The sequence below is a fragment of the Equus caballus genome, chromosome 27 (assembly GCF_041296265.1).
Source record: "Equus caballus isolate H_3958 breed thoroughbred chromosome 27, TB-T2T, whole genome shotgun sequence".
In the NCBI taxonomy this organism is placed as follows: Eukaryota; Metazoa; Chordata; class Mammalia; order Perissodactyla; family Equidae; genus Equus; species Equus caballus.
The window spans coordinates 15,489,645-15,515,504 of NC_091710.1; the positions used below are offsets into that span (position 1 = coordinate 15,489,645).

The 25,860-nt window shown below is 42.1% G+C and overlaps 1 protein-coding gene across 2 annotated transcripts in view; it reads left to right on the top strand.

The window, feature by feature from the left end:
* The window catches only part of LOC138921115 (rho GTPase-activating protein 20-like), a 49,187-nt gene that overhangs the window by 6,100 nt on the left and 17,227 nt on the right, over positions 1 to 25,860 (top strand). For both annotated transcript variants that reach the window (XM_070253496.1, XM_070253495.1), the window contains exons 3-14: positions 1,813 to 1,962; positions 2,943 to 2,984; positions 3,621 to 3,705; positions 7,694 to 7,771; positions 10,035 to 10,101; positions 12,532 to 12,687; positions 15,415 to 15,584; positions 16,959 to 17,120; positions 19,889 to 19,998; positions 21,375 to 21,564; positions 22,774 to 23,071; positions 23,971 to 25,412. In XM_070253496.1, the coding sequence (XP_070109597.1) occupies positions 1,813 to 1,962; positions 2,943 to 2,984; positions 3,621 to 3,705; positions 7,694 to 7,771; positions 10,035 to 10,101; positions 12,532 to 12,687; positions 15,415 to 15,584; positions 16,959 to 17,120; positions 19,889 to 19,998; positions 21,375 to 21,564; positions 22,774 to 23,071; positions 23,971 to 24,119 (1,657 nt within the window). In that variant the 3' untranslated portion in view covers positions 24,120 to 25,412. The remainder of the gene's footprint in view (positions 1 to 1,812; positions 1,963 to 2,942; positions 2,985 to 3,620; positions 3,706 to 7,693; positions 7,772 to 10,034; positions 10,102 to 12,531; positions 12,688 to 15,414; positions 15,585 to 16,958; positions 17,121 to 19,888; positions 19,999 to 21,374; positions 21,565 to 22,773; positions 23,072 to 23,970; positions 25,413 to 25,860) is intronic.

A 25,860-nucleotide genomic window follows, 5' to 3' on the forward strand; every position in this document is an offset into this window, starting at 1 on the left:
CTACATGGAACTGTCCAGGTCAGCACTCATGGAGGCCGAGTGGTTGTGAGCATAGGCTCATGACTTAGGCTGTCTGGCTTCAAAGCCCATCTCTTGCTTTTGGCAATTTTCTTAATCTCTCTGTGAGTTTCCTCATCTATAAAACGGAGCTAATAGATATAGTGGATTGAGGATTAAGTGAAGCAATGTTTGTAAAATATGTAGAATAGTGCTTGGCATGTGGTGGGAGCTCAATAAATGTTATAGGAGACTGAAAACCAAACAGAAACTCCGTGGTTTGGTTTCAAGGAAGTGGATAATCTTGGGACTTCATGGAACTTTGGAGAGAATTAAAGAAATGACTCTTTCAGGTGCACATATTTGGAATTTTCCACACAGTACCTTAGGTGTCTCCACACATGGACATCTACATGACAAAACTTTTAAAATCTGTAAAAACAAGTAGACATGTGTCTCTCTTTCCTATCGGCAGTAGACTATTTTTAGCTTCGTAATGCTTTTAGAGTTACGATCTAGAACAATTATTTTATCTGAGAATTGATTGTGTTTCACACAAATATTCAAATACATCAACATAGGGTAAAAATGTGAAATAAATGTCTAAGAAGCCACCTGTGTCACAAGGCGTATTTGCATCCACTGTACCCTAACGTTTGAATCTAGGTCATCCTTCAGGTAGGCTTCCTGCAGAATTATTTTCGTTTCATAAATCCCATCAAAGCCTTTTTGCTTTAACTGTTCCATGAGTCAGCAGAGTCTTAGGGGTTTTTGAACCTGAGGTGTCTTGGATCTCATTTTAGCTTTAGCGTTTCCACATGTGGTTCTGAATAGGAGGCAATTCCAAAGTGGCGTGCCCGTGTTCCCTAGGCATCCTTCAGAGGACTTGTACCGTCTAAATCTCAGGCTCACCTGAGTGTTAAATTTGTGAGTTAACCGAGAGATATAGTGGTTTCCATGTCAGAGGTCAAAGGAGATTAGGCAGAAACTGTCGGAAAACCATTTCATTGCTGACAAAGCCGATCACCTTCCGATTCCTCAGAGATAAATGGGAAATATCTCCATGACTCACATGTAAGACCTCCTGGGCACTGATGTGGGACCAATCGATTGATTGGTTGAATTTTGAGCTCAGTCCGCGCGCTAACAGTTTTTCAGTTTGATCCGGAACCTGATAGAAAATGGTATGAATGAAATCTTAATAAAGGAAATTTAAAATAACCTATGCTTAAACGCTAGAAAATCTTTTAAAAAATTAAGGCTGAAAATGTATTTTAAATCCCTCTGATCCAAGCTTATTGCTGTTTTAGTCTGATTCTCAAGAAAAAAGTTGTATAATTATCTTTATAAATCATGTATCATGTATCTTTGTTCAGCTACTCAAAGGCTTTTTAAAGTAAGCAAGACAAGAACAAATAATAAATTAATTATAGTAATAAATCATTAAGTAAATAAAATGATATATGTGAATATAATAACAAATATAACAATAATAAATGAATAATAAATGAATTAATGGTTCTCTAAAAAAGCTCTAAAATGTAGAGTATGGTCCGTACTCAATCCTCAACATGCAGAAAAATTGCTATTTGCTGCCATTGTGTTTTCAGGGCCTTCCTGGCCCAGGCATCACTCAGCACACACTTTGTAAAGACCCATCCAACCCCTGACTGTGTGGAGCACAGAGGGTCACAGAGCTAAAGGAGGCACGTTGCACCCTGGGGCAGTGAGAATTGGCATCTTACCATAAGCACAGCTGTTCCCATAACATTTAAGAAACAAACTAACAGAGGTCTTGTTTGGTTATCTTTCTAGGTACAAAAAACACTTTAAAATAAAAAATAAAGTACCCCTGAACACCATATGGATTGCCAACTGTTTGGACAAATTTGGAGAAGTGGACACCTCTGCCAAGAGGTCCTTTGTCTTGGGCTGGCCCACAGTGAACTTTGTGGCCACCTTCAGGTAAGACCTACAGCTTTTGTATTCAATGACTCCTTTTCTTACCTCTCATAATGACACTTGTATGTACTTTCCCCCAAAAGGTTTTTATGTGCAAATTGATCATGAAAAATGGGAACTATTGGAGTAATTTCCTTTCCTTTTTGGATGAGTGCTTTTTCAAATGGGCTCTAGGAGCTACTTGGGGAGGTGGAAGTTCAGGGTACATGGAGTAAGGTTTAAGGCCCCTCTCAACATCCTGCCCCTAATCCCCAGTGAGTAGCTGTGTTTTTAAATCACTGGAATATCTTCCGTGAGCAAGTAGTATTAAATAGTCCAAGTCAGTTTGAAAAATTGCTTTTATACTCTCAAATTCATTCCCTTAAAAATAGTATTTAATTATACAAATAAAATTAATCATGTCATCAAATACTGGGTTGCCTGAATTGCTGTGTACATATTGTCTTATTTGGTGTCTATAGAGAGGTGACAATTCAAGACAAAGGTATGGTCCAAGAGTACAAGTTAGTGTTCCGAGGCATGTTCTAAGACTGGCACGAGGATGGGGAATGTGGCCCCCTGACCCTGGACATCCTGAGTCTACAATTCTGGGTTCACAGGGGTTCTTTTTTATATTTGAATAGCACTGCCAGCTGCAGGAACGCTCTGAGGTATAATTAACCCTTTTCCTGTTCTGGAAACTGAAACTCAGAGTGGTTAATTGATTTGCCCGTGATCACATAGCTTGCCTCACATAGTTGCAATTATGTGTTTAGATTCCACACCAACTGCTCTCCCACTTTACGATCTATTTCCCATCGCTGTAACACTGCTTGGAAAACAGCAGGGCCCATCAAATGCCCAACGATGAGGAGAGCACAACTGACACGCACATCCACGTCAGTGATAAACGGCTGCTGCTATTTTCATCTGCAATGGCAGTTCTAATATCTTAGTATAAGTATTTTATGTAGTTAATTTTTCTCCCTTTTTTTAAATTGCAGTTCTTCAGAACTAAAGGAAAAATGGCACTCTTCCCTTCAAAGGTATTTTTTCAGTATACATATTCTAAATCTTTGATCCACAATAAAAGATTGCAGATCTCTTCATGGCAGCACCCTCAAACTATTCTCCCTCTCTCTAGTAGAAGCTGTCTGAGCATCCTCAAATAACTCCTTGTTTAGATTTACCCGGCTGCTACTGCAAAAATGTCCTCTCACTTACATGCATGTTTTGCTTATTTTTGAGGAAGTTCTGCTTGTCACTCTCATCTTCCCCTTCTCTCCAACCTAATGATTGCATCCAACGTTACTCTCAAAACACACGCTCAATTTCCCTAAGTGCAGGTTACTCTACTGAGTGATTCTCAAAGCAGCTGCTACTTCCCACCCTTGAACCCAGGAAGGTGCTGGGCTCTCCAATCAGGCAGGAAAGCTCTGAGGACTGGATCTACTGCCAAATCTCACACGACAGGGGCAACCCGTTATTTTCTGGGTCATGTCTTACTTTCATGAAGTATTTTTGCATATTCTTCCAACTCATAATTTGGTTTTGCCGAGTCTATTTATATGCTTTCAAAAATAACCAAGTAGACTGAAAATATTAGCAGTATAGATTATTTGAAAAGAAGCTAATAGCTAATGCATCCTACTCTATTTTGGGTTATTATTGAATGTGATTAGGTGCATCAATCTAGCCAAAGAGAAGGACCAGCCAGAGAGCATTCCCCTCAAAATCATCACTGAGGACATTAAGAACTGTGTCTGTGTGAGTATTTTTAAGAGCAAAAATTAAATTAAATTCCAAGTTCTTTATTTGGGCAGAATGAAAGAGAAAGGCATAGACATAGACAGAGAGAGATGGAGGTAGAAACAGAGAGAGAGAGAGAGAGAGAGAAAGGGAGAGAGAAGGAAAGAAAAACAGGAAGGGGAGATGAGGGGGAGGGAGGGAGAAAGGAAGAGAGGGGAAGAGAAAGAGAGAATTTAGAAGGTACCAAGTGGAAAACTGTATTTTCCCGTATCCATACTGTGACATAAAACGTGAATCCCAGGTGATATGAAGCAAGAGGAATCTATGATGGCTTCAGTGCTTAAGCATGAAAAGAATATTGCATGGTAAACGTTCCTAATGTTTCTCTGGATCCTGCTAATGGTAATTATAGTGGCTTGTTGTAATAAAGTGATTTTCACAACCAGGTATTTCCTATTAGAATGAAACATTTTTTCCAATTGTTGCTACATGCAGAGTGGCCTGGGTTGTTTCCACAGTTTTTTTCTTCCTAGGATGTTTTATTTAGAATAATTGTAAAGTTACAGAAAAGTTGCAAAAATACAAAAGGTATAAAGAACACCCATATACCCTTTAGCTAGATTCACCTATTTGGTTAACATTGTACTCCATTTGCTTTATCATTTATTTTGTTGTCTCTCTCTCCTTCTCCATATTGTGTATGAAGATACCTATTTTTGAGGGTCACACATACGTCATGGTCCTTTATCCTTAAACACTTGGGTATGTCCTAAGCATAAGGGTATTCCCTTCTATAACAGCATACAGTTAGCGCCTTTAGTACATTGAACATTGGTGTGATACTTGAAGCTACCATTCATGCTCCCATTTTGCCGGCTGGCCTCAGTAATGTCCCTCTTCTAGGAGAGAATCTACTGGAGGGTCAGGTATTAAAAATGCGGAGAAGTTTTGAAAAGTCTTTCATTCTGAGGAATGTCAGCACTAATTGAACTGAAAAGTTTGAGACTTTTAAGAGATCAGTATATTTCTACCTTATTTTGTTGATGCCACTGGGGAAAAAAACCATTCACCTCAGTTGTTTCTATAGAATTTGATCTCTGAAACTGTAGTGCAGGAGCCAAGACATTGACCCTGAGGAGCAAATATTCTGGGTGTTTTTCATATCACTTTGTTCTGTTATCTGTTACGGGAGCTCTCGATCACACACGATAGTATGTGAAGGTGGAAAAAGAGGCAGTTTAAGACAGTTATTTCCTGGCCAGTAGGAAAGCCGTGCAAATATTCTGATCTGTTTCTGAGTATCGGAGAGATGCTCTGCTTGAGGAGATAAGACTGCAGAGTTCCCTAGGAAAGCACACTGCCTGCTCTCATTTCACTTAGGGCAGGGGTTGCAGTCAGAATTTTCATGGAAAATCACCTTTAAATTTTTGAAAATGAACTTTAATTGTATAAACATTACACAAAACAAACATTTCTAATGTTCTTCATTCATTCCTGAAGATCCAAATTTCCCTCTAATTCTATTTCATTTCACCCTGGAGAAACTTTCCTTAGCATTTCTTGTTATGCAGATCTGGTGCCAACAGATTTTCTTAGTTCTTTTATCTGAAAATGTCTTTATTTCACCTTCACTCTTGAAAGATGTGTTTGCTGGATGTAGAATTTTGCCTGCAATTTTTTTTCTTTCGGCGCTTTAAAGATGTTCCACTGTCTTTTGGTCTTTATGCTTCTGATGAGTTGTCTGTGATCATTCAAACATTAATCATCTGCATATGATCTGTCATTTTTCTTCAGCTGCTTTCAAGATTTTTTCTGATTTTTGGTTTTTAGCAGTGTGGGTAAGTATCAGAGCATGGTTTTCCTTGAATCTGTTTTTTTGCCAAACAAAATCCTGTTTGGCATTTTATAAACTTCTTGAGTTTTTAAATTTATGTCTTTATGAATGTAAATTATGTCTAAAGTTTGGGAAATTTTGGTCATTATTTCCTCATTTTTTTTCTTCCCCGTTTTTTCTCTTCTTTCTTTCTGAGATTCTAGTTACACGTATATCAGACACTTTGATGTTGTCCACAGGCCCCTCAGGTTCTGTTAATTTTTTCAATCTTCTTTTTTCCCCTTTACTCTTCACATTGGATAATTTGTATTCTCTACTTTCAAAATCATTTCCTCTTCCATTTGTCATCTTCATTATGCAATTTAGCCTGTGTAGTTTCAATTTTTTTTCAGATTTCAGATAAAAAATTTCTATTTTTCAATATTTTTAATTTCTATGCTGAGATTCCTATATTTTTGTTTATTATGACCATATTTTCATTTCTATAATTGAGCATAATTGTAATAGCTGTCTTTGGCTAATAATTTGAACGTTTAGATCATCTCAGGGTTGTCCTCAACTCTTGAGAATTGATCACATTTTCCTGGTTCTTCATATATCAAGTAACACTTTAGTTCTTATGAAAAAAAATCACATTTCCATTTTTTTCAAATTATTTGATGAAATAGTTTATTTTTTTTTAAGGTGTTTGTTTGCAAAGAGCTCTGTCTACTGGAATTTATCTGTTTTGGAGAACAGACAACATGCAGGAAGAAATACACACATCCCTGGAATGACTATTTTGAACATAATATGTTCCTTATGCCAGGAAAAACCGTTATCTTACAGACCAGATAAATTAGGGAGTGATGATTAGCATTTGAAAAGAGATTCTTTTACTTTAAAAACTCTTTCATGGGAGAGTTTTTGATTGTATTGAAGGGACTTCAGACATCTTAAAAACAGCAGCACCCTTACTTCTGGTTAGGTCCCGAGGGAAACCCCATGTTTGAATGCCCCCAGACACGTCAGCACAGGAAGCTCCCAGCATGCCTGCGTCTGGGCGCTCGGAACTCTACCACTGGGTTCTGAAGCACTTTCTCATAATCCTTAGGGCTACAAGTAGTTGGAAATCAATGAATGCTTTCATTGATAGAAGTCCCATTATAAGCAAGTTTCAGGGCCATCTGTCATATCAAGCAATTGAATTCATACGAAGAAAAATACAATGAAAGGACAAGGAATGAATTACGAAAGGATTCCCTTTGTTTTTAATGTCATCTTCAAGCCTCTGAGTGTCCCCTTATGCTGTCTGTCTTCTTTAAGCACCGTTGATTTAGGACAGGGGCCTTCCTGCCTGATAATACTCCAAAACTATGTGCACAGTCAGTGTTCTTGGTTACCGTTTTTCTTCTTTTAAAATGTCTTTTGGAGTTCAGAGTTCAGTAGATGTCTCAGAATCCTATTAATTGCTTTCGGGTACTTTTCTGTAAACTGTCTTCTTATTTTAATGGAGCAGTTTCTCACTGTGAGGTGTGGCAGGGAGCTATTGTGAATACCCTAGTCACTGGCAGAGTTTGGAATGGAACTTGAGTTTCTCAAATTTTCAGTCTAATTTCCTGGACTCATTGGTTTCAGTTAATTGTCTCAACATATCTTGACAATGAAAGCTTAGTGACCATCATGCCAGACACAAAGAAAGTACTCACTAAAGAATAGCTTTTAAAAATGCCTTTTATAGCCAGTTCTTCTGATTTTACCAACACCAAGTATGTAATTGCAAAGAAATAAAGCCATATTACAAAAGCACAACTCAGGAAGAGAAAGGGTTCAGCTCCTCCTTTTTAAACCACCCCCCCCCTCCATTACAGAAATAGCCTCAAGGTGCTGAGGACCAGCCCATGGGCCTGCCCAGAATTCTCAGTCTTTCTCCTTCTTGCTTAAGCTGTTATGTTTTTTGTGCCACAAATCCTTTCAGAGAAATGTTTGATTTACTGAAATGCTTCCTAATAGCCTCATGTTATACAAAGGAATGAAAGTAAATGGTATTTAGGGGTTCGTGCTCTGCATGTGCTGTGCTGTGTCACTACCTGAAAACAAGCTTGCCTTTAGAATACAGATAGTAATTTGACAGAAATTATTTAAATTTTTCAAATTTAAATTATAGCATTTTTTCGCATTTATTTTTTACAGTCTGTAACTGTAACAGTGACCAATTCGGATACAGTGAATAACATTATCAACATGTCACTACCAATGCTTGGAATAACTGTAAGTTACCTGCAAACTATTTTTACTTAAAAACCAACTTTAATTTTTGAGATTTGTGTGTGTGTGTGTGTTTGCATAATGCACCACCCATCATGACAACTGATTATTATGGATTTCAAAGTCATATTTTGTCCCCCTTCAAATTTGGAAATTGAAGGCAGCAAAGCTATATTATTAACCTATATATGGTTGCTATTCTTGTATTCCCATTTTAAATTTTGTGCAAATGGAAAGTAATAGCATAATGAAATTGGGCTATAATTTTAGAGTGCTAATGGCAACATGCATTTTTATTGTATGTATTTTATACATGGACAATCACATAAGATTCTAAATATTTCCTCCTCCACTGGACTGTTCCTTCTGTATAATCTTTCCTGATTCCTCCCCTCCCATCGCCATTTGCCCTGGTTGTCATTCAAGGACTCAATCTCAGTATGATGAACCCTAAATAAGATGTTTTCTTGTGAACTTTGATATAAAGACCATCTGGCTATAGGCTCCACCCCATTGATGCAGACCCTGAGGATGAGTTGGCTGATGCCCTTTGTGAATTGGTAAAGGAGGAGACAAGTTCTGAATGAGACCACGAATCCGGGGGCGTTTGTGTCCACATCACTTTCATCCTGTTCTGCTTTTAAGTGTCTGCTCTTTGATACTTTGATGGAGCTGGTGTGAGCTGTTGAAATTCTTTTTGGTGAGAGATACATATGTTTGAGGACGAGGTTGTGTCAGGGAAAAGAGAGGGAGAGTAACATGCAGATGGACAGAAAACAAGGAAGCACTTGTAAAGCACGGCTCCTCAAATAAAATTCTCTGGAAATGTAAAAATGCCCTGCTACAGTGACAGGGCGTAATTACAAGACTTGTATTTAAAATTTGCCTAACCCAATGGTATAATAAAGCCTCTTAAAAGCTAAGCGCAACCAGAATTTTCCATAAGGAGCCAATGATTTCTGTACAAACAGAATTAATAATAATACATTTTAAATGAATTGGAATTTATATGCATGAGTAAAGCACACTTCTGCATTGATTTCTAACCTAGAAGATATGTACACTCTGAATAACAATTAAACCTTGGAAGAGAGTGAGTGTTTTTAGGGATGAGGTTAGGGAGATTGATTAATGATATAGCTCATTTTATTTCATGATTTTAATTTTCCTTAGCGTAAAGTGATCAATCTCACTAGACAAAAAAATTTCTATTCTAACGAAGAGTTGAGCCTATTTGGCTATATATGTATGCCTGATTGAAGAGATTCCAACACAGTGTTTCCAATCCCTACCTTAAAAGAAAAGGTTTTTATTAGCTCTCATTTCCTATTTGCAACACAATTTTGAGCAGATTTAGCTGTGCAGGCACGTGTGTGTGCCTGTGTGTGTGTGTGCCTGTGTATGTGTGTGTGATGGCTGCCATAGCTGGGACTCTCCTTCAGAAGGGCTAGACTGATTTTTAATCGGGAGTCAAGGGCAAGCACGGTACCTATCACCAACAATTCCGTTTCAAACATCTTTTGCTTTATCCTCTCTTGGAGACCTCTTTAAAATAATTCAGCTGTCTTTATAATTTTGACTTGTTCGTTCCGAGTAGGCTTTACAGCATTACTGGCAACGATTCTGCTGGGAGTGGCTGTGCTCTGCATCTGACCTGTTCTCTCGGTTACAGTTCTTGTGGCTTCTTTCCCGCGTCTGCACCAGAGTCAGTGCGCTGACTTCGCTGGGCCATCTCCTCAAGGCCTCCTGGGCTTCCGCCTCCTTTAGCTCAGGGTTGCTGAGCCATCGAGGCCTTTCAAGCTTTACTTTCATGGAACAGTCATGGCAGGGTGTGTGGCTCTCTGGACAGCATGCTTGTCTGGGCAGGGACATTTGAAGGCAAAAGCCAACATTCTCCAAGGAGTTTGGAGATAGCAGAAGGCAGGACTCTCAAGATTAGACTTTTCCTCCTTAATAAAGGGGGCATAACTGTGATTTCTTTTGCTATCGGCCACGCCCAAATTGAGGGGCTGACTGCATTGTGGTTCCATAGATCCTTGGCCTTCATCAACAGGGACAAGAATCAGGGAGGGTCTATTGGAGGCTGTGAGAGGAATAAGGGGTTACTGAAATCGGCGCCATTGACTCCGAAAAACTGTAGCCACCCCCATTGACCAAATAGCATTTATACTGGCCCCAATTTTTTCTTTTTGGAAGCAGAAATGCTAAGGAACTGGTACCTGCTGTGAAAGATTTTGTGTGACACATAGTTCTTTTTGTTTCCAAGGGCTCTGAGAAAGATTACCAGCTGTGGGTCAGTTCCGGCAAGAAAGAGGCCCCATGCCCACTCACTGGTAAGTGTCTGGGAACATCTCAGAGGGGGCTGATTGGGTGGAAAACTGCAACTCTGAAGTCTCAAAGGAACGGTTGCTCAGTCTCAAGCTCCAAGACCCTTAAAAGTGAAAATCTTATGCAATATTCCTTCCTACATTTATTAAATAATTACTAAGCACTTACTCTATCCCAGGCACTGATAACATCTCTTCATTCCATGGCTTATGGTCTAGTTTGTGGGAAATGTGAGTTTTTCTTCTTTACTTTTTTACTTGACAAGCAGAGCTGTCTTGAAAAACTTATACATACTTACTTCCTCAGGTATGATGGCAACCTGGATCGGAATTTCTTTTCCCATCTATTTATTTTTTTATAGTCCACTCTTGAATTCCTCTGTTCCATTTCCTAACTACTAAGTAGCCTCTATTTTGTGAGAATCTTAAAAAATCCAGCCATACCTCTGAATCCAAGTACAAATATTTATTTAATACTTGCTCTGTGACCAAAACTTTTCTCAGCATCATAAGAAAGATGAGATAATCGCAGTTAACTCCTCACATCTTCACTGACTAAACCACTGGTACTTTGCTGTTTCTCAGGCCGAGTTTTCTAGCATTGTTCTTGAGGTTATTGATAAATCGATTACACCTCTCCTAAAATCGTTATTAGAGCAAGTGAGCTAAAAGAATAATAATAATTCTTGGATCAGCAAATTTGTTCAGTGTGGAAAATAGAGGGACTAAGACAAGGGAAGGGACAGGCTCTGTCGCAGACCTGGCAGGATGTCTTCTCAGCCTTCACGGAATTGAAGAGAGTGAGGACCTTGCTCTGGATGAGCTTGGGCTGAAGGGAGTGTTGTGGCTGGTTTGATCTTCTATCCAGACCACTAACACTGTCTCCCTGTCGGCAATAAGGCTGTTTTGCTTTCTTCTCATTCATGTGTTCACTGCAGGAGCACTTTGAATTTCCTTCAAGAACTTTTCTTTTGCGTTCATGACTTGGCTAACTCTCTGGTGCCAGAGGACTAGCTCTCAGCCGCCTCAGCTTTCGACATGGCTTCCTCAGGGAGCTTAATCATTTCTCACTTTTCATTTAAGGTGAGAGGTGTGTGACTCTTCCTCTCATTGAACACTTAGAGGCCATTGTAGGGTTACTAGCTGGCCTAATTTCCATATTGTCATGTCTCAGGGAACAGGGAGGCCTGAGGATATGGAGAGAGAGGGGAATGTCAGGTCAGTGGAGAGGTCAGAACACACACACATTTATCCATTAAGGTCTTCATCTTAGATGGGCAGTGTTCATAGTGCCCCAAAACAATTACAATAGTACCATCAAAGACACTGATCACAGATCACCATAACAACTATAATAATCATGAAAAAGACTGGAATATTGCAAGAACTATCAAAATATGACACAGCGACATAAAGCGAGCAAACACCGTTGGAAACACGGTGCTGATCGATTTGCTTGACATAGGGTTGCCGGAAGTTCTCAATTTGTAAAAAGCACAGTATCTGTGAAATGCAATTAAGGGAAGCACAATAAAACTAGGCATGCCTGTATTCTTCAAGAATGAAATCCACACCACACTGTTGGGGAAAAGTGCAATTCTCCACAGAGAACTCTATGGAGAGGAAGCAATTTAAAGCATGGAAGAGCAAAACAAATCACATGGCAGGCAACTCCCGGTGATGTTGGGGGCAGGTTTCCACTCTGTAAACACTGTTTTGCACTTTGCTTCTGGGTTTCCAACACCATGCAGCCTTCCCTCTGATGGCTGCCTGGCAGGGCCCTGGGAGGGTGGGCAGCCGTGGGAGGGCAGCTAAAGGCACAGAGCCCTGCTGCTCTTGAGGAGCCCTTGTCTTTAGAACTGACAAAAGGAAACAAAAAATCTGTGTTAAAATGACATTACGAGTGAGACAACAGTGATCACAGCAATTCTGAACATATATGGTCCAATTCTTTAAAAACCATTGACCACCAATGTTTATTAATATATTTTCCTTGATCCTTATAAGTCTGTGTGAGGGTAAGCATTTAAAAGGATGAATGTCAGGCTCAGAGAGGTCAAGTAATTTGCCTCAGATGTACAGATCTAGTTAGTGTCAAGGCAGAAACTAGAAGGCATTAAATATTCTCGGAGGGAAACACAGCAAAAGTCAACATTGTGCAATGCACTTACGGATCTATGCATTCCAAAGAAAGCAACGTGGTTAAAAATCTTTTTCTCTTTCCATTTTAAACTCTTTTGCTTGGGCACCTGCTTTTTGCAAGGTGTCGCCCGTGAGGGTGCACGTGGCGCTCGCTCGGGAGCACAGCCTTCTTCATCCAGAAGCTGCAGGAGAATGGCAGCACACACTGGTGTGGCCCACACGCTCACAGTAAGGAGGTTTGATCCTAATCCATCACCATCATCCTGATGCATAGTTAGATTTTTCTCTGTACAGGACATGAGCATCCCTACATAATTAAAATGAACCATCGTCCAGCCACTGGGCTCCTGCCGCAGGGACCAGAGGGCTCCACCTTCCAGGAGTCCCCAGACACGCAAGGCCAATTCATCCTGAAGCCAAGGCACCCAGCCAGGAACCAGCAGAGGAAAGGTGAGCCCCTCCCCTCCGGCAAGCGCCTTCTCTTGGCTCATGTCTCCACTTCCCAAATGCGTGACACGGAGCTGATTTTCCATGTGTGGGTGGAGGGCCCGTGTGGACAGGAACCCAGTACCCGCCCAGAATCAAGCTTAGAGAAACTCCAAAGGTCTGAAATCAAGACCCAGCTCAACTCTAGGAAGGTGTTTTTTCTTTTTTAATTCTTCTAGGTAGACAGTTGCTCCCTTTTCTGTATCCCCAGAGCACTGTTGCCATATAGTTCTGTGTCTGCACATCCATGTGTCTTCTCAGAGCATGTGCTTCTACAACCCGAGAACGTGCCTTCCCGATCTCAGGGATTTGTCCAGTATCTCGGTCTGTCACGGGAGGGGACCAAATGACCACATGTCTTAGACACACCTGGAATCAAAAACTCCAGTGGAGCGAAGAGTTATGGAATTGAACTGGACTCTCTTCTGGGCTTCGGCTGAAGTGGCCTTGGGATTCCAGAGAGAACTGGACTCTCAAGTCTGTTCCCACAGCAAGCTCGCTTTCCACGTCTGCTTCAGACCCAGGGCGAGACCAAAACTAGACTGAATGTTTACGGTCAGGGCTTTTTTATCTTCCTTCTTGTCATTTTTTCCCCTACCACTCCAATATTTTCCCATTGATATTTCTTTCTCTGAAGAAGACATTTTATTTATTTGGGAAGTATTTGAGCCAGAATAGAATTTCTACTTCAAAGTATTTTTATTATGATTGTTATTCTAGAAGGATAAATTTTCAAAAAATTTATTTTTTAATACACACACCCTAATTGGAGCATGAGGAAACACTAAACTAAATCTTGCCAGGACTGTTTAAAACTAGCTAGGTTTTGGGGGCCAGCCCGGTGGTGTAGTGGTTAAGTTCAGTGCGCTCCACTTCGGTGGCCCAGGGTTTGTGGGTTTGGATCCCAGGTGCTGACCTACACCACTTATCAAGCCAAGTGGTGGAGGCGACCCACATACAAAATATAGGAAGATAGGCACAGATGTCAGCTCAGGGCCACTCTTCCTCAAGCAGAAAGGAGATTGGCAACAGATGTTAGCTCACTGTCTATACTTTCTGTCTATGCTCATAGAGTAGCTGAATGTGTAGCTTTGTATCAAGGGATAGAGCACACTTCTTCAGAGCATTCTTGTTTAAGCTGAATAATGGAATACATTTGGATAGTTTTAGAAATAATAAAATCAGGTTAAGAGTAGGAAAACCAGGTTGCATACAACAACTCAACCTACATTTTAACGTGTATCTGAGACAAACATTTGTACATGCAGACATATAGAAATCTTCTCCTGGAGTTAAGAATGTATTGGCTTTCTTCTCTCTTTTTAAAATGGTAGGGGTATCAAATGCCAGGCAGGAAGAAGCCTTAGTTAGGGGAGTGGTGGCATTCCTTCATGACTGCTACCTTCTGGAGGCAGTGAAATCAAATGGAGAATGGGGGTGGGGTCTGCTTTGGGGGGAGGAGACAGATGTCTAGGCCTCCTTAGGCCTCTGAGTGAGGGAGATGAGATTTATCAAGGCTGCTATGAGCCATGCCTTATGCTGAGTGGGACCTTCTAGTATTTAGTCCAAAGAGGTGTAGGTAGCATCATTTACATTAAAGTTGACCAAACCAAAGCTCAAAGAGTTTTCAGTAAACTTATCCGACTAAGCGGCAGAACCAGGAGCCTTCTGTTTCTCAGATCCTGCTCTCTCTGGTCCAGCCCCAGGAGCGCTGCATCCACGTGAGTGGACATGGAGATGCACTCACTCCTTCCCAGGAAGGCCGAGTGGTTGGACGCTGAAGGCTACTTGGTGAAATGTTGCTTCACTGTTTATCCTTCTACAACTTGGCTCCTCTGTTGACATTTTTAGTATTCGGTATAAACATGTGATTTAAACAAATGTTAAGGTACCTTCTTAGGTAAACATTCATAGCTGAGCATTAGAAACTTGGAACTCAGCTTTTCCTTGCTGATCACCTTTCCTTTGAAAAGCATTCTTTTGACAGGGGCTGTTGGGTAGTTAATAATCATCTCTGGGTAGTTTTGTGGGGTGTCCGAAGAAACACGGCCACCTGGAATCTTACCACATAGCCAGCATTTAATGACCACTTCCCAAGGACCCTGACTGCTGATAGTCATCATGGAGCTGCCTGAGCATTGTGGACCCCAGAGCAGAGGCCAGAGGCCGGCTGAGAAGTGGGCTCAGGCAGGTTGTGTCTTGAAAGGCAGATCCTTTTGCTGAAAGAAAGTTGACCATGGTTGGGCGTTCAGAAAGCAAACAGGGAATCTAAGAGTGGGAGGAGACTTACTATGAAAGTAGATGATTGCCAAACTCCGCTTGATTTGAAAACCAAACCTGGTTAGCTTTCAAAATGTGATCTGTCACCTGAATCCACTGTTCATACTAAACATCAGAAAACACGGACAAGTACAAGTGAAGTGTCTCATGCAACAGGCAGGAGAGAGCACTGCCTAGGAAGCATTTCCCCTGGAAGAAGTGACCCCGAGTCTGAGCAAGCCTCTAGGTTTGCAGGATGAGGGGAAGAAGAGCAGATTAACACCACAAGGATGCAGTTGGCCAATTTCCAAACATGGGAAATTCTGTGCAAAAGCTGACTCAGTTCCTCTTTCTTCTTGCCATCGCAATGAATGTGCCGTAAGTAAATTAAACTAACTACTACTGATAATCTCAGTTCTTCTTTGGATTCAGGCCAGAAGTCAGTGAGAATTAATTTTATGGGCAACTGGGCCCTCCGGCGTGGCTCCAGCACCTGCCAGGACCTTCTGCACGTGACGCCACCATCCCCAAAGCCAGGGCAGCTCTTCGGCGTCAGCCTCGGGGATGTGTGTGAACGCGACAGCCTGCCCCCTTCTCTTCTGGTGGGTCTCATTTTGGTCTTCTGTGGCTTTCCTGAGGAGGGAGAACTCTGAGAGGTCAAGTGTCTCGTTTAAATCTATCCCTAAATGGAGAAATCTTTAGACAGCCGCTGGCTTTGGGGGAAAAGCTTTGCTAATATTACGTCAAAGAATAAAATCTGATTTAGGTACTGCTGAGTCATAAAGCAAACACGACAAAGAAAAGATACCCATGTCCATTCCATAGGTTTCAGCAAAGACCCACATATGCCTGCTCAGATCAATGCAAATGGGCTCTATGTGGATGAGTCTCTGAGAGTCCACCCTGTCTCATCTTCTCTGAACTCCACAGTAGTCTTCAGCCTCCTTCAGCTGAGTCTACTCAATCTCACTCCTCAGAATCTCTCAGGTGATTTTGACCTGTATTTCCAGTGCTGAAGCATACAGACTCAGCCTCTGGCATATGTGGATCCTTTCATCCAAATAGAATGTGTCAAGTGACAGCCACAGAATTTGGCCTGTGTTAACTCAAGTTGGTGTATGGAATTGTCAGTTTCAACATTTATTGAGTGTCCAGTATCTCTCCAAGCACTCTACCAGATCTAGGGAATTTTAGGCTAACGATGAAGAAATGTGTCATGCCAGTCCCATGCTCCTACTACCTCAGTCCTTGCAAGTTTCACAGCAAATTTAGGGGGTAGCTATGATTATCATCATTCCCACTTCACAAATGAGAAAAAAAGTAACCTCACTAAAGTGTACACTGTGCCCAAGGCCACACAGCCAAGATGTAGCATCATAGGATTCGGGTCCCTTGGATTACCTGACTCCAATACCTAGAGCCTTTCTGCACCACAAGCAGAGGACATGAAGATGCAGCAAAAGGAAAGGAAAGAGTGATGAGAAGGGGATGTAATTAGAGGAGGAGGAGGAGGGGTTTGGAGAGCCCGATTTGAAAGGAGGGAAAGCAATCCAGAAAGTAGAAATGGGGTATGCAGCCCCTTAAAGGGGAACGAACAATGGGACACGGGTATGGCACGAAGATTTCCATAGCTGGGGAAGAGCAGCTATATTAGGGCACGATGAGGAAAGATTGGTGGAGTAGGAGCGGGTGATTCCACAAAGGCCTGGAAGCAGGGAAGTTTGATTCAAAAGTGTCAGTTCACTGAAAAGGAAAATCTGACTTAACAACTGTTTGAAATGTTTCAGCATATGAATGTAGAAGGGATGGTTGGGTAGAAAATAGAGACACTGAGAAAAAAAATTCTACATTTGCTTGCATGCCCCCCCCCCCAGCACTGCACCTCGCTTACCCCAGCACAGACAAGGGGGGAGCTGGTGCTCTGGGCTCCTGGATACAAGGTGCCATTGATTTTTCCTTTCTCTTCTTCCCTATAGGATATGCTTTGCTTTCTTAAGCAAAAAGGGCCGCTCACAGAGGGCATATTCAGAAAATCGGCCAATATGAAATTATGCAGAGCCCTAAAGGAGACATTAAATGCTGGGGACAAAGTGAACCTGAACTGTGAATCTGTTCTTGTGGTTGCATGTGTCTTAAAGGTAGGGAAACTTCTAGCATTATCCACACACAGCGTAACTCTGAAGGTACATGATCAATTTCCTTCACCGTGATTGCCCAGGAACCATAATAGGCATAATAGATTGAGAAACTGAAAAACACTTCACGAAGTCCAAATTTAAGGGCGTTAGTTTGGGTGTTAAAAGCCCCAAATGTTAGATATACTTTCCTTTTTCATCACACACTACCTTCTCCTTCTTCATTCCTGAACATTATCCCAGAATAATAATAATAAAAATTCTAAACACACACTTAGATATACAGAACGTTTACCAGAACAAACATCCTGTTTTTGATGACTTCTTCACCATTGTCCTAATGAAAGCAAAGTTTACAAAAGAAAATTCGTATGAAACATTTGAAAATAGATAGAGAGGTTGACCGTAGTCAGTAAGCCAACATTTGTCATTCAATGAATCAAAAAATGCTCAATGAGTGACCAAAAGCTCCGTTCACTTCCTCATCCTTCTTTCGCCTGCCTCTTTTAATTTAAAAGTAGTGTAGGGGTGACTTCACTATTTTTTGCCTTCTTTCACCCTTACCAAATTTGGCATCCTTTATTAATGTTTGTTAAGCTTAACCCACCACCCACGATTATGGTCACACAGTAACAAGCTCCTACCACATGCTTCTTCTTATAAATCTGACTTTTAAAGTAGGTGCAGCAACGAAAATTTGTTTGGAATTCTGAAAATTCAATAGATTTATACAAAAAAGGTTTTTAAATGATACCACTAAATCACAAATATCCAGTTATGTTTCTATGAAGGGAATCATAGAACAGGGAAAGAATTGACTGAATCCATCTTGGTATTTGTTAACAGCTGTAAAGAGGAATGTCATAAGTAGAAATGACTACAATAGGTTATTAAAATTCTCTTATAATCGAGATTCCATTTGGTCTTTCCTTGTTCCCCATGATTGTTCAGCTCTGTCATAAATAGGGACAGTTCAGAAGTGGCTTAGAGTCGACCACTGTGACACTGGGATGATTAGAAATATACTCTAGGCATACAAATAGCAAGTTGAGTGTTGCCTTCTGTGAGGTGCCCACCTGGAACTGATTTTCCAGCAAGAGTTAGAGTTGCCCATCAGCAGAGTCTTGCCTATCTTTCTGTTATAAGTACAGACTAGCAAGGGGGTGGCCACTCGTGGGTATAGTTCTTAGACATTCCTAAAGTTGACTGATCTTGGTGGGGAATCAGACTTTGCAACTTGGCTTTGATAATACCATGCCCAATGAACTGGGGTGTTGACCTAAACCAGAAATGAGTACATCATCAGGACCACATTGAGTTTGCCATTGAGCTGTCTAAAAACAGAGGTCCAGCAGTGAATACCCTTGGCATATTCTGCTCGGGTCATGTTCTGGCTTCACCACACTCAGCCTCACCAATGGGCTCCCACAGAACAGGGTTCAGGAAACAGAGAGGAGACACATGCTCCGAGTGCATGTAGTGTGGTACGCATGAGGCAAGGGCCCTCCTGCACGCTCCCAGACTTGAAGAGCCGGCCAGAGTTGGACTGCTTCCTCCCTCCAAATATATTGGAAGCACTCCATAGGAAACACGGTGAAAAGCACTAACTACCATGGCTAGCTACAATACCATGGGTACCACACACCAATCAACATAGTCAAAGTGAGAGGACTGGGACTCTGTCCATTGGCTTCTCTGCTCTGTCCCCAGTGCTCACAATAGTGCCTGGCACTAACAGCAGCTCAATAGGGATTAGCATGAGTGAACCATCATTAGATTCTAATTAGGATAGTTGCCCTGAGGCACTTCTCGAGCAAGCCACCACTAAGAGAAGGCATGTGCTGCTGAGTGAGAACAATGGAAGCTAGGTGTGCTTGGAAGCTAGCAAGACAAAGTGACAACTTCCCCTCAGTCTTGCACAAACATTAAAGCTTCGTAAATTTTAATAGGCCCAATTCTACGATGTTAAACTTGTTCCTCAGCCCTCTAAAGTGACAGATGTTCCAGGCCTCCACTTAGGAAGCTGACATTTGTGCGTCTGTAGCCCTGATACTCAGAGGCCTGAAGTTGCAATGTATCTAAGTTTTTAGTAAGTTTCTTCTTTTGGAAGGATCTGTATGTCCCACTCACAGACTGTAAGGGGTAACACATTGTTACCCATTGGGGATTTTAATATATTTCCAATGTCTGCTGCTTCCCAGTCTGCAGGATCGAACGTTCATACAGTTAAAACCAGGATGAACGAGGCTATTGTGACGCAGTGTTCTCCCAAGGAGCACACATACCTCAAGTCAGAAGGCTCAGTTCTCTCTTAATATGTGTGCGAGAGCACGAGGGTGTGCGCGTTTGGTTTGTTTCAGAACTTCTCTTGCTTGAGTTAAGAGCAAGCACTGTGTCTCAAACAGGGATGGGTATTTCTTCTCAAGAAACTAGCAGGATTGAGGATGACGTCTCACTGGACCTTGTCAGTTTCTACTAGTTTACTAAAATGGACACCAAGAGGAAGTTCCAGGTGATAGAAGGGGGCTTTCTCTTCGCTCCCACTGTGGCCCACTCTGCTTTGGTGCTTCTAAGTTTTAGAAGTCCAAGCACCCACTTCAGGGTGTGCAAGTCAGTGGAGAGGTGGAGCTGAGCGCTGCGTGGGTCACAGTGTGGAGAGTCTGAGAAGGAAGTGGGGACAGAAACTCAACTTTTCAACTCCATGTTTTCCCTGTAATTTGTCCAATATGTATTTGCCATAAGAATAATACTCTTCTTTTGATGTGTGTAAGGATTTTCTTCGAAACATCCCAGGGAGCGTCTTTACATCTGACCTCTATGCTAAATGGGTCAGTATAACTGATGGAGAGAACGAGGAGGAGAAAATCGCTGCCACTCAGAGGTAACGATGCCATGATTACTCTACTGGGGCACACCTCCAAAGTACAATCAACATACTCTTAGGAAAATATTAGCTTATACTTTACAGCTTTGTCCACTAAAATAATGACCAATGCCAAAGAGTTTGATTTGACCACTCCCACGGAGGCCAGTTCAAAAACAGTGGCATGCCTTACTGCTCTTATTGAGTTCTTGTTCTTCTCCTAGTCTTGTTAATAAGGAATCCTTGACCATTTTCTACCTTCTGAATATGTTGTCGATGAGAATAATCCATAACCAATCAATAAATGAACATTTGGGTGAGTTTATTCTGAGCTTAAATTTTAGGATTATAACCCGGGAGGTCTTTCCACAAAGGAACAGAGCACTCCAAAGAAGTGGGGGTACATAGGGTGGTTATATACCCTCAAAGAGGGTGTTTCACATGATTGAAATGTCCCTCCCACAATAGCCACAAGAGTGCCCTGTCGGCACAGCACTTGATGGACACAGCAGGTAGTGGGTCTGCTATCTCCAAGGGCACAGCAGGAGGCAAGTCTATTGTCTCAAGCTGGGCGGTCACAGGTGAGCGCAGCAATCAGTTTCTAGCCTAAGGAAAGATGCTTAATCCTTAAGGAGACACCAACGTTGGCAGGGGGAGGGAAGTTGCACCTTTATCTCAAGGGCCTTTTGCTCTTGCCATAGGGAATCTCTAAAGCAGATAGACAATGCATGCTCAACGGCCTCGGTCAGGCCCTTTTGGAAAGACAAGGTCAGGTCCGAATTAGGTTTACACCAAAATGGCTTCCTCATATATTCCAATATATCCTATTACTTGCCATTTTTATTTGACAATATGAAACTGAGAGCAGATGAAATCCTTTGGTCCAAGAGAGATGCTAAAGGACCAATCTGCCAGGGATATGGTCTTACCTTTGTCAAACACTTAACTAGCCAGAGAAGTTCTTATCTGGTTCAGGAACTGAACTCAATGAGACATTTTTGCCTGGAACTTTGCTGGGATCTTACCCTGAGACAGTGTTCCTGTATTGCTACCTTCAAAACAAAGGGAGCCTTTGAAATTTCATCGCTGTTTAATTTAATCAATGGGCTTTTGTGAACTTTAATTGAAGAGTTTCTGCAATGTTTCAGAGTTTTAAAATATATTTACATTAAATTCGATGTTAATAAGATGTGCCCAAATGAGAACACGTTCTAGGCGTTTCAGGGAAAATATTTCAGGCAGCATGTTTAGGAGGGCCATTTCTGCATTCTCGTGCATGTTCACTGGGCTTTGTGCCTGCTCTACAAAGAAGTCCTCTGTTCCCTTTCTCTGTATTTCCAACTTCCTGAGCAAAATGACGTGCTGTCTTTAAAGGTCCATTTTTGTGTCTTTAGGCTTTTGGATGAGCTGCCCAGAGCCAATGCAGAGCTCCTGCGCTATCTTTTTGGAGTGCTGCACAACATTCAGCAGCATTCGTCCGTCAATCAGATGACAGCTTACAACTTAGCCACCTGCATAGCCCCAAGCATTCTTTGTTTGCCCAATGGCTGCAGCGCAGAATTAGAAAGTGACATCACAAGAAAGGTAATGAAAGCTCTCATTTGCGTGCCCTAGGGGTCAGAGTCCCCACTTGGAACCCAAAATGGATGGTGTTAACTCTGACAGACCAGTTTTTGAAAGTGTATCCGTTGAGTGGCAGAGTCATTTATCCTCCTCTGTGGGGATGGGAAGGAGGGTTGTTAAGGGGGAACTGTGAGCAGTTGAGTCTCTCCTCCCTTCCTGTCCATGAGACTAAACTCTGGACGGACTGAACAGCAGAGAGAGGAGTGGCCCGATATGACAGAAAAGAACCTGGGCTTTGGAGTGTGACAAGCCAAGGTTCAACTCTCAGCCTAATCACTGAGGGATGTGTAACCCTGGGCAAAGTTTCCAAGCCATGGTTTCTTCATCACACGATGCCGACAACACCCAGCTCCTTTGGTCATTACTGGCACATCCTAGGCAGCTTGGGCAATATGAGCACCCATGGCTCCACACACTTTGGCCTTCCTCTGCCAGCTTTGGCTCATTCAGAAAAATACTTGGCTACTATTTTGCCTCTGCTATAGGGTGAGGAAACTAGTAAAAGATTCCAGAACATCCTATCAGAGCTACAACATGCCCAAGAAGATCATAGCTGTTTCCCAAGAGAGTTTCCCAGAAAGTAAGGGTGGGGCAGGCAATGCAAGAGGAGGGGCTGCAGCCAGACAAACTGAATGGTGTCTCTCCAGCTGCTTTCTTCCCTCACAAAAACCCACAGAAATCTCTGCTGCCCAAGTTTAAGCAGCACCTAAACTTACAAATGAATTTCACGTATCCGTGTCTATTGGGTGCTTTATAAATTTTCCTAAGATGCGATATGTCTATTATATCTCAACAAAACTGGAAAAAATGTTTAATGAAAATGAATAGATAAAATTTCATAAGAGACTATACATCTTCCCCCAAACATCCTATGTGGGTTACATTTGAAAATTGCCTTTGTTTTCAAGATGTAACCATTGATATAAAAATGTTAGCTTTCAAACTAGACCACAAATTATGCCTTTAGTCCACTGATGAAAAGTATTTTAAAACCTGTGCCCAAAGTACTCACGAAAGTATCACAGTTCGTTCTTAGAGAAAACTGGTTCTCTGAATTTTTCTTAGTATTCTTTCACAATTTTTGTTAGAGCCAAGATTCATGTATGAAATGTGATTTATAACTATGCCATATGAAAAAGAACACCCCGTTTTTACCCTTTTGTGTTGCAGATTTCTCTTGTGCAATTTTTGATTGAGAATTGCCTCCAGATCTTTGGAGAAGACATTGCTTCCCTCCTGGGGGAGAGCTCCATGCATTGTGATGGCAGCGAGAAGGCTGCAGATCCTTCGACTGACCTCGGAGAAGACATTGCTTCCCTCCTGGGGGAGAGCTCCATGCATTGTGATGGCAGCGAGAAGGCTGCAGATCCTTCGACTGACTTCGGAGAAGACATTGCTTCCCTCCTGGGGGAGAGCTCCATGCATTGTGATGGCAGCGAGAAGCCTGCAGATCCTTCGACTGACTTCGGTGAGAAACAGGCAGCGAGGCCGCCAGGGGTCATGGGAGATACCTAGACGGGGGATCCCAGAGCACATCCCAAGGGCAGTGATTCCCATCTGCTCCTCCTTCCACAGGCTGGCTCACAGCTCAGGCAGGGTTGCACACTGTTGTGAGACCAAAGAAAGAAGAAGTCGAGGTCTCTGACTTCAAGAAGTTGCTGGTGCAGCTCGTAACAGCTTTAGGAGACATCATGGGATAATAGAGTGTCTGGGAACATTTTCAAACAAAACTTCAAATCTATTATGTGTATAATAGACGTCCTCTGGTTGAAACCAGAGTGAGGGCCCCGAGGCGCTGCTGCTCAGTGGTCCCTGAAGCACCGAGGAATTCCAGTGCTCGTTGAAACAGATTAAGAGGAGCAGCATCATTGAGAAAAAAGGAGCTGACTTGATGTCAGACAACCTTTCAGAGTACTGCAGACTCCTGTGCTACCATTTCCTGGCTGTTTGATCTTTGTCCAATTATTCTAGCTCGTTTTCAGTTTCTTCATCTCTAAACTGTGGGGGGTAATAATGTTTAAATCTTAGGAGCGTTGTAAAGATTAAGTAAGATAATGGATGTAAAATAAATTTGTGAAAAAGTATTTAAGAAGGCTAGTAGAAGTGCCCCTGATGCTAGAGCTGGTATTATTGGCGCCTCGCTAATCACAGCTAACGGGCAGGAGTCCATTCTAGAAGGTAGAGTTTAGATTCAGAACCTGGGGGCCTGTATCATGAGCCCCTTCCTATTTTTGACATTTCTTGGTTTCAGACATTTACCTCAATGCTCTGAGGAAGTCTTTAGGAAAATCCATTTCATCGCAATGAGATGAGTCTAGTATCTGAGAATATGCTTATACTAAGACAATCGTTGGTTTTTCATTTCAGGAGTGTCAACCAAGCAACCTGTTGAATCCAAGCCAGTGAGAGTGATAGTGACTTACAAAAAGGCACAACTGCAGAATGACGCCGAGGCCCCACGTGGCGTGGGTCCACCCAGCTCCCTGTCTGCAATGCTTTCAGTCACTGAAGATTAGAGTCTCCATAATCATACTCGACACTTTCCTTTCCTTTCCTTCCTGTAATATCCCACCAAGAACGCTTTCTCCAAAATTCTACTACCTCCGTTATGTTCTCATCACGTAAACACCAGTCAGCTAATGCCCCCGAAATCATTTTCAGCCCCTTGTAACAAAAAAGTGTGTGGGGGTGGTGAATTTCTAGAAAAATACAGGGTCAGAAAAGGAAAGTTTTCGTAGCTCCTGGGAATCACCTCAGGACTCAAGAACAGTAATTCCTGAGCTTGAAGATTCCAGTCCTCAGTCACCACAGGGTCAGTAGATTAGATGGAAGGATCCTCTCAGACATCTCAGGAAATACACTCCCAACTTGTAAGAGACCAATTTTCACAAAGTTAAACACATGAATCTCATACACTAGAGTCTAAACTTGAGTCCAAATGTTATTCAACTCATCTTACTGAGGAGACCAGTAAGGTGGTAAAGAATGTTTTTGAGTATAGTACTTTTATGGCACCAAGCTGGGGCCAAAGAAGCAAATTTTCTTTGTTGGACATAAACAGTTAATGTTTTAAAGGGTAATCAATCTATAAGCTTTGAATTTATCTTCTCCTGTGACAAAAATCTACAAATTAACATTATTCTATTTTTATGACACACAGTGAAGGACATCCAGATTTGGACTCCTCCATCTTACACTTCCCATGCAAGGTTTCCTGGAGGGGAATCTGTCCTCCCTCTGTCAACTCTCTCACCCACCCTTCACTTCTCACCCTGCTGACATGTGGCCTCTCCCTGTCTTCCTTTCCAGCAGCCTCAGTAGATCACATTCAACCGATGACCAAGCCCCTCCACCTGACAAACCAAAGCACATCTTCTGGGATTCCTAAGGCACTTGCCCTGCCAGGGTCTCGTAATTCCTGAATTCTAATCTCATTTCCCTCGTAGTTCACTTCTCCCAGGTCATGTTGTTTATCTCCATCTTCCTCTGTTTATATCATTTCATGGACTTTTCTACATCTCCACCTAAACCCGAGGACTCTTCACGTCATTCCCAGGTGCCCTCAGCTCTCGTGTTGCCTCTGATTCCCTGCTCTCCTATCATCCCACCAACGCTCATCCCATCACAGACCCATGAGTGCAGCAGTGTCCTCTTTGGCCTCCCTGTCTCCAGTGGTGAAGTTGGGGAAGGATGGCCCCATGTCTGCCTCCCACCCTAATGTTCCTACTTCAGGGCAAGCTCCCTGAGCAGGGATGAGGCTGTCTAGTACAGCCTGGCATTCCACTGCCAACCACCAGACTCAACACCAGGTAGGTATTCAGTAAATATTTGCTATTGAAGACATACCCCTCACTATATAGGTCACGTGGTACTGCATCAGGATGAGGCCTGAACTGGGAGAGAGTCAGCTGTGCACATCTTCCTTTTTCTGCCCTGATCCTGAGAGCTGAGGGGGCATCAACCAGGGAGAGACCTGTGCATGGAATTCCTTCCTAAAGTGCACAGTAGGGAAAGAGGGGGCAGTAACTTTGCAGTGGAGAAAACGGACAAGCACTACCTTAGCCAGGCGATCAAGGTCAACATCAACAGTCATACATCTAGTTAATAACAATGAACCTGTATAATTTCATCTGTTGTAACCAATATCCCCGATTGAGGTAAGATGCTAGTAATAGCAAACCAGAACAGAGGTGTATGGGAACTCTCTGTGCTGTCTTTCTTAAATTTTCTATCAATCTCAAAACTGTTCTAAAAAGT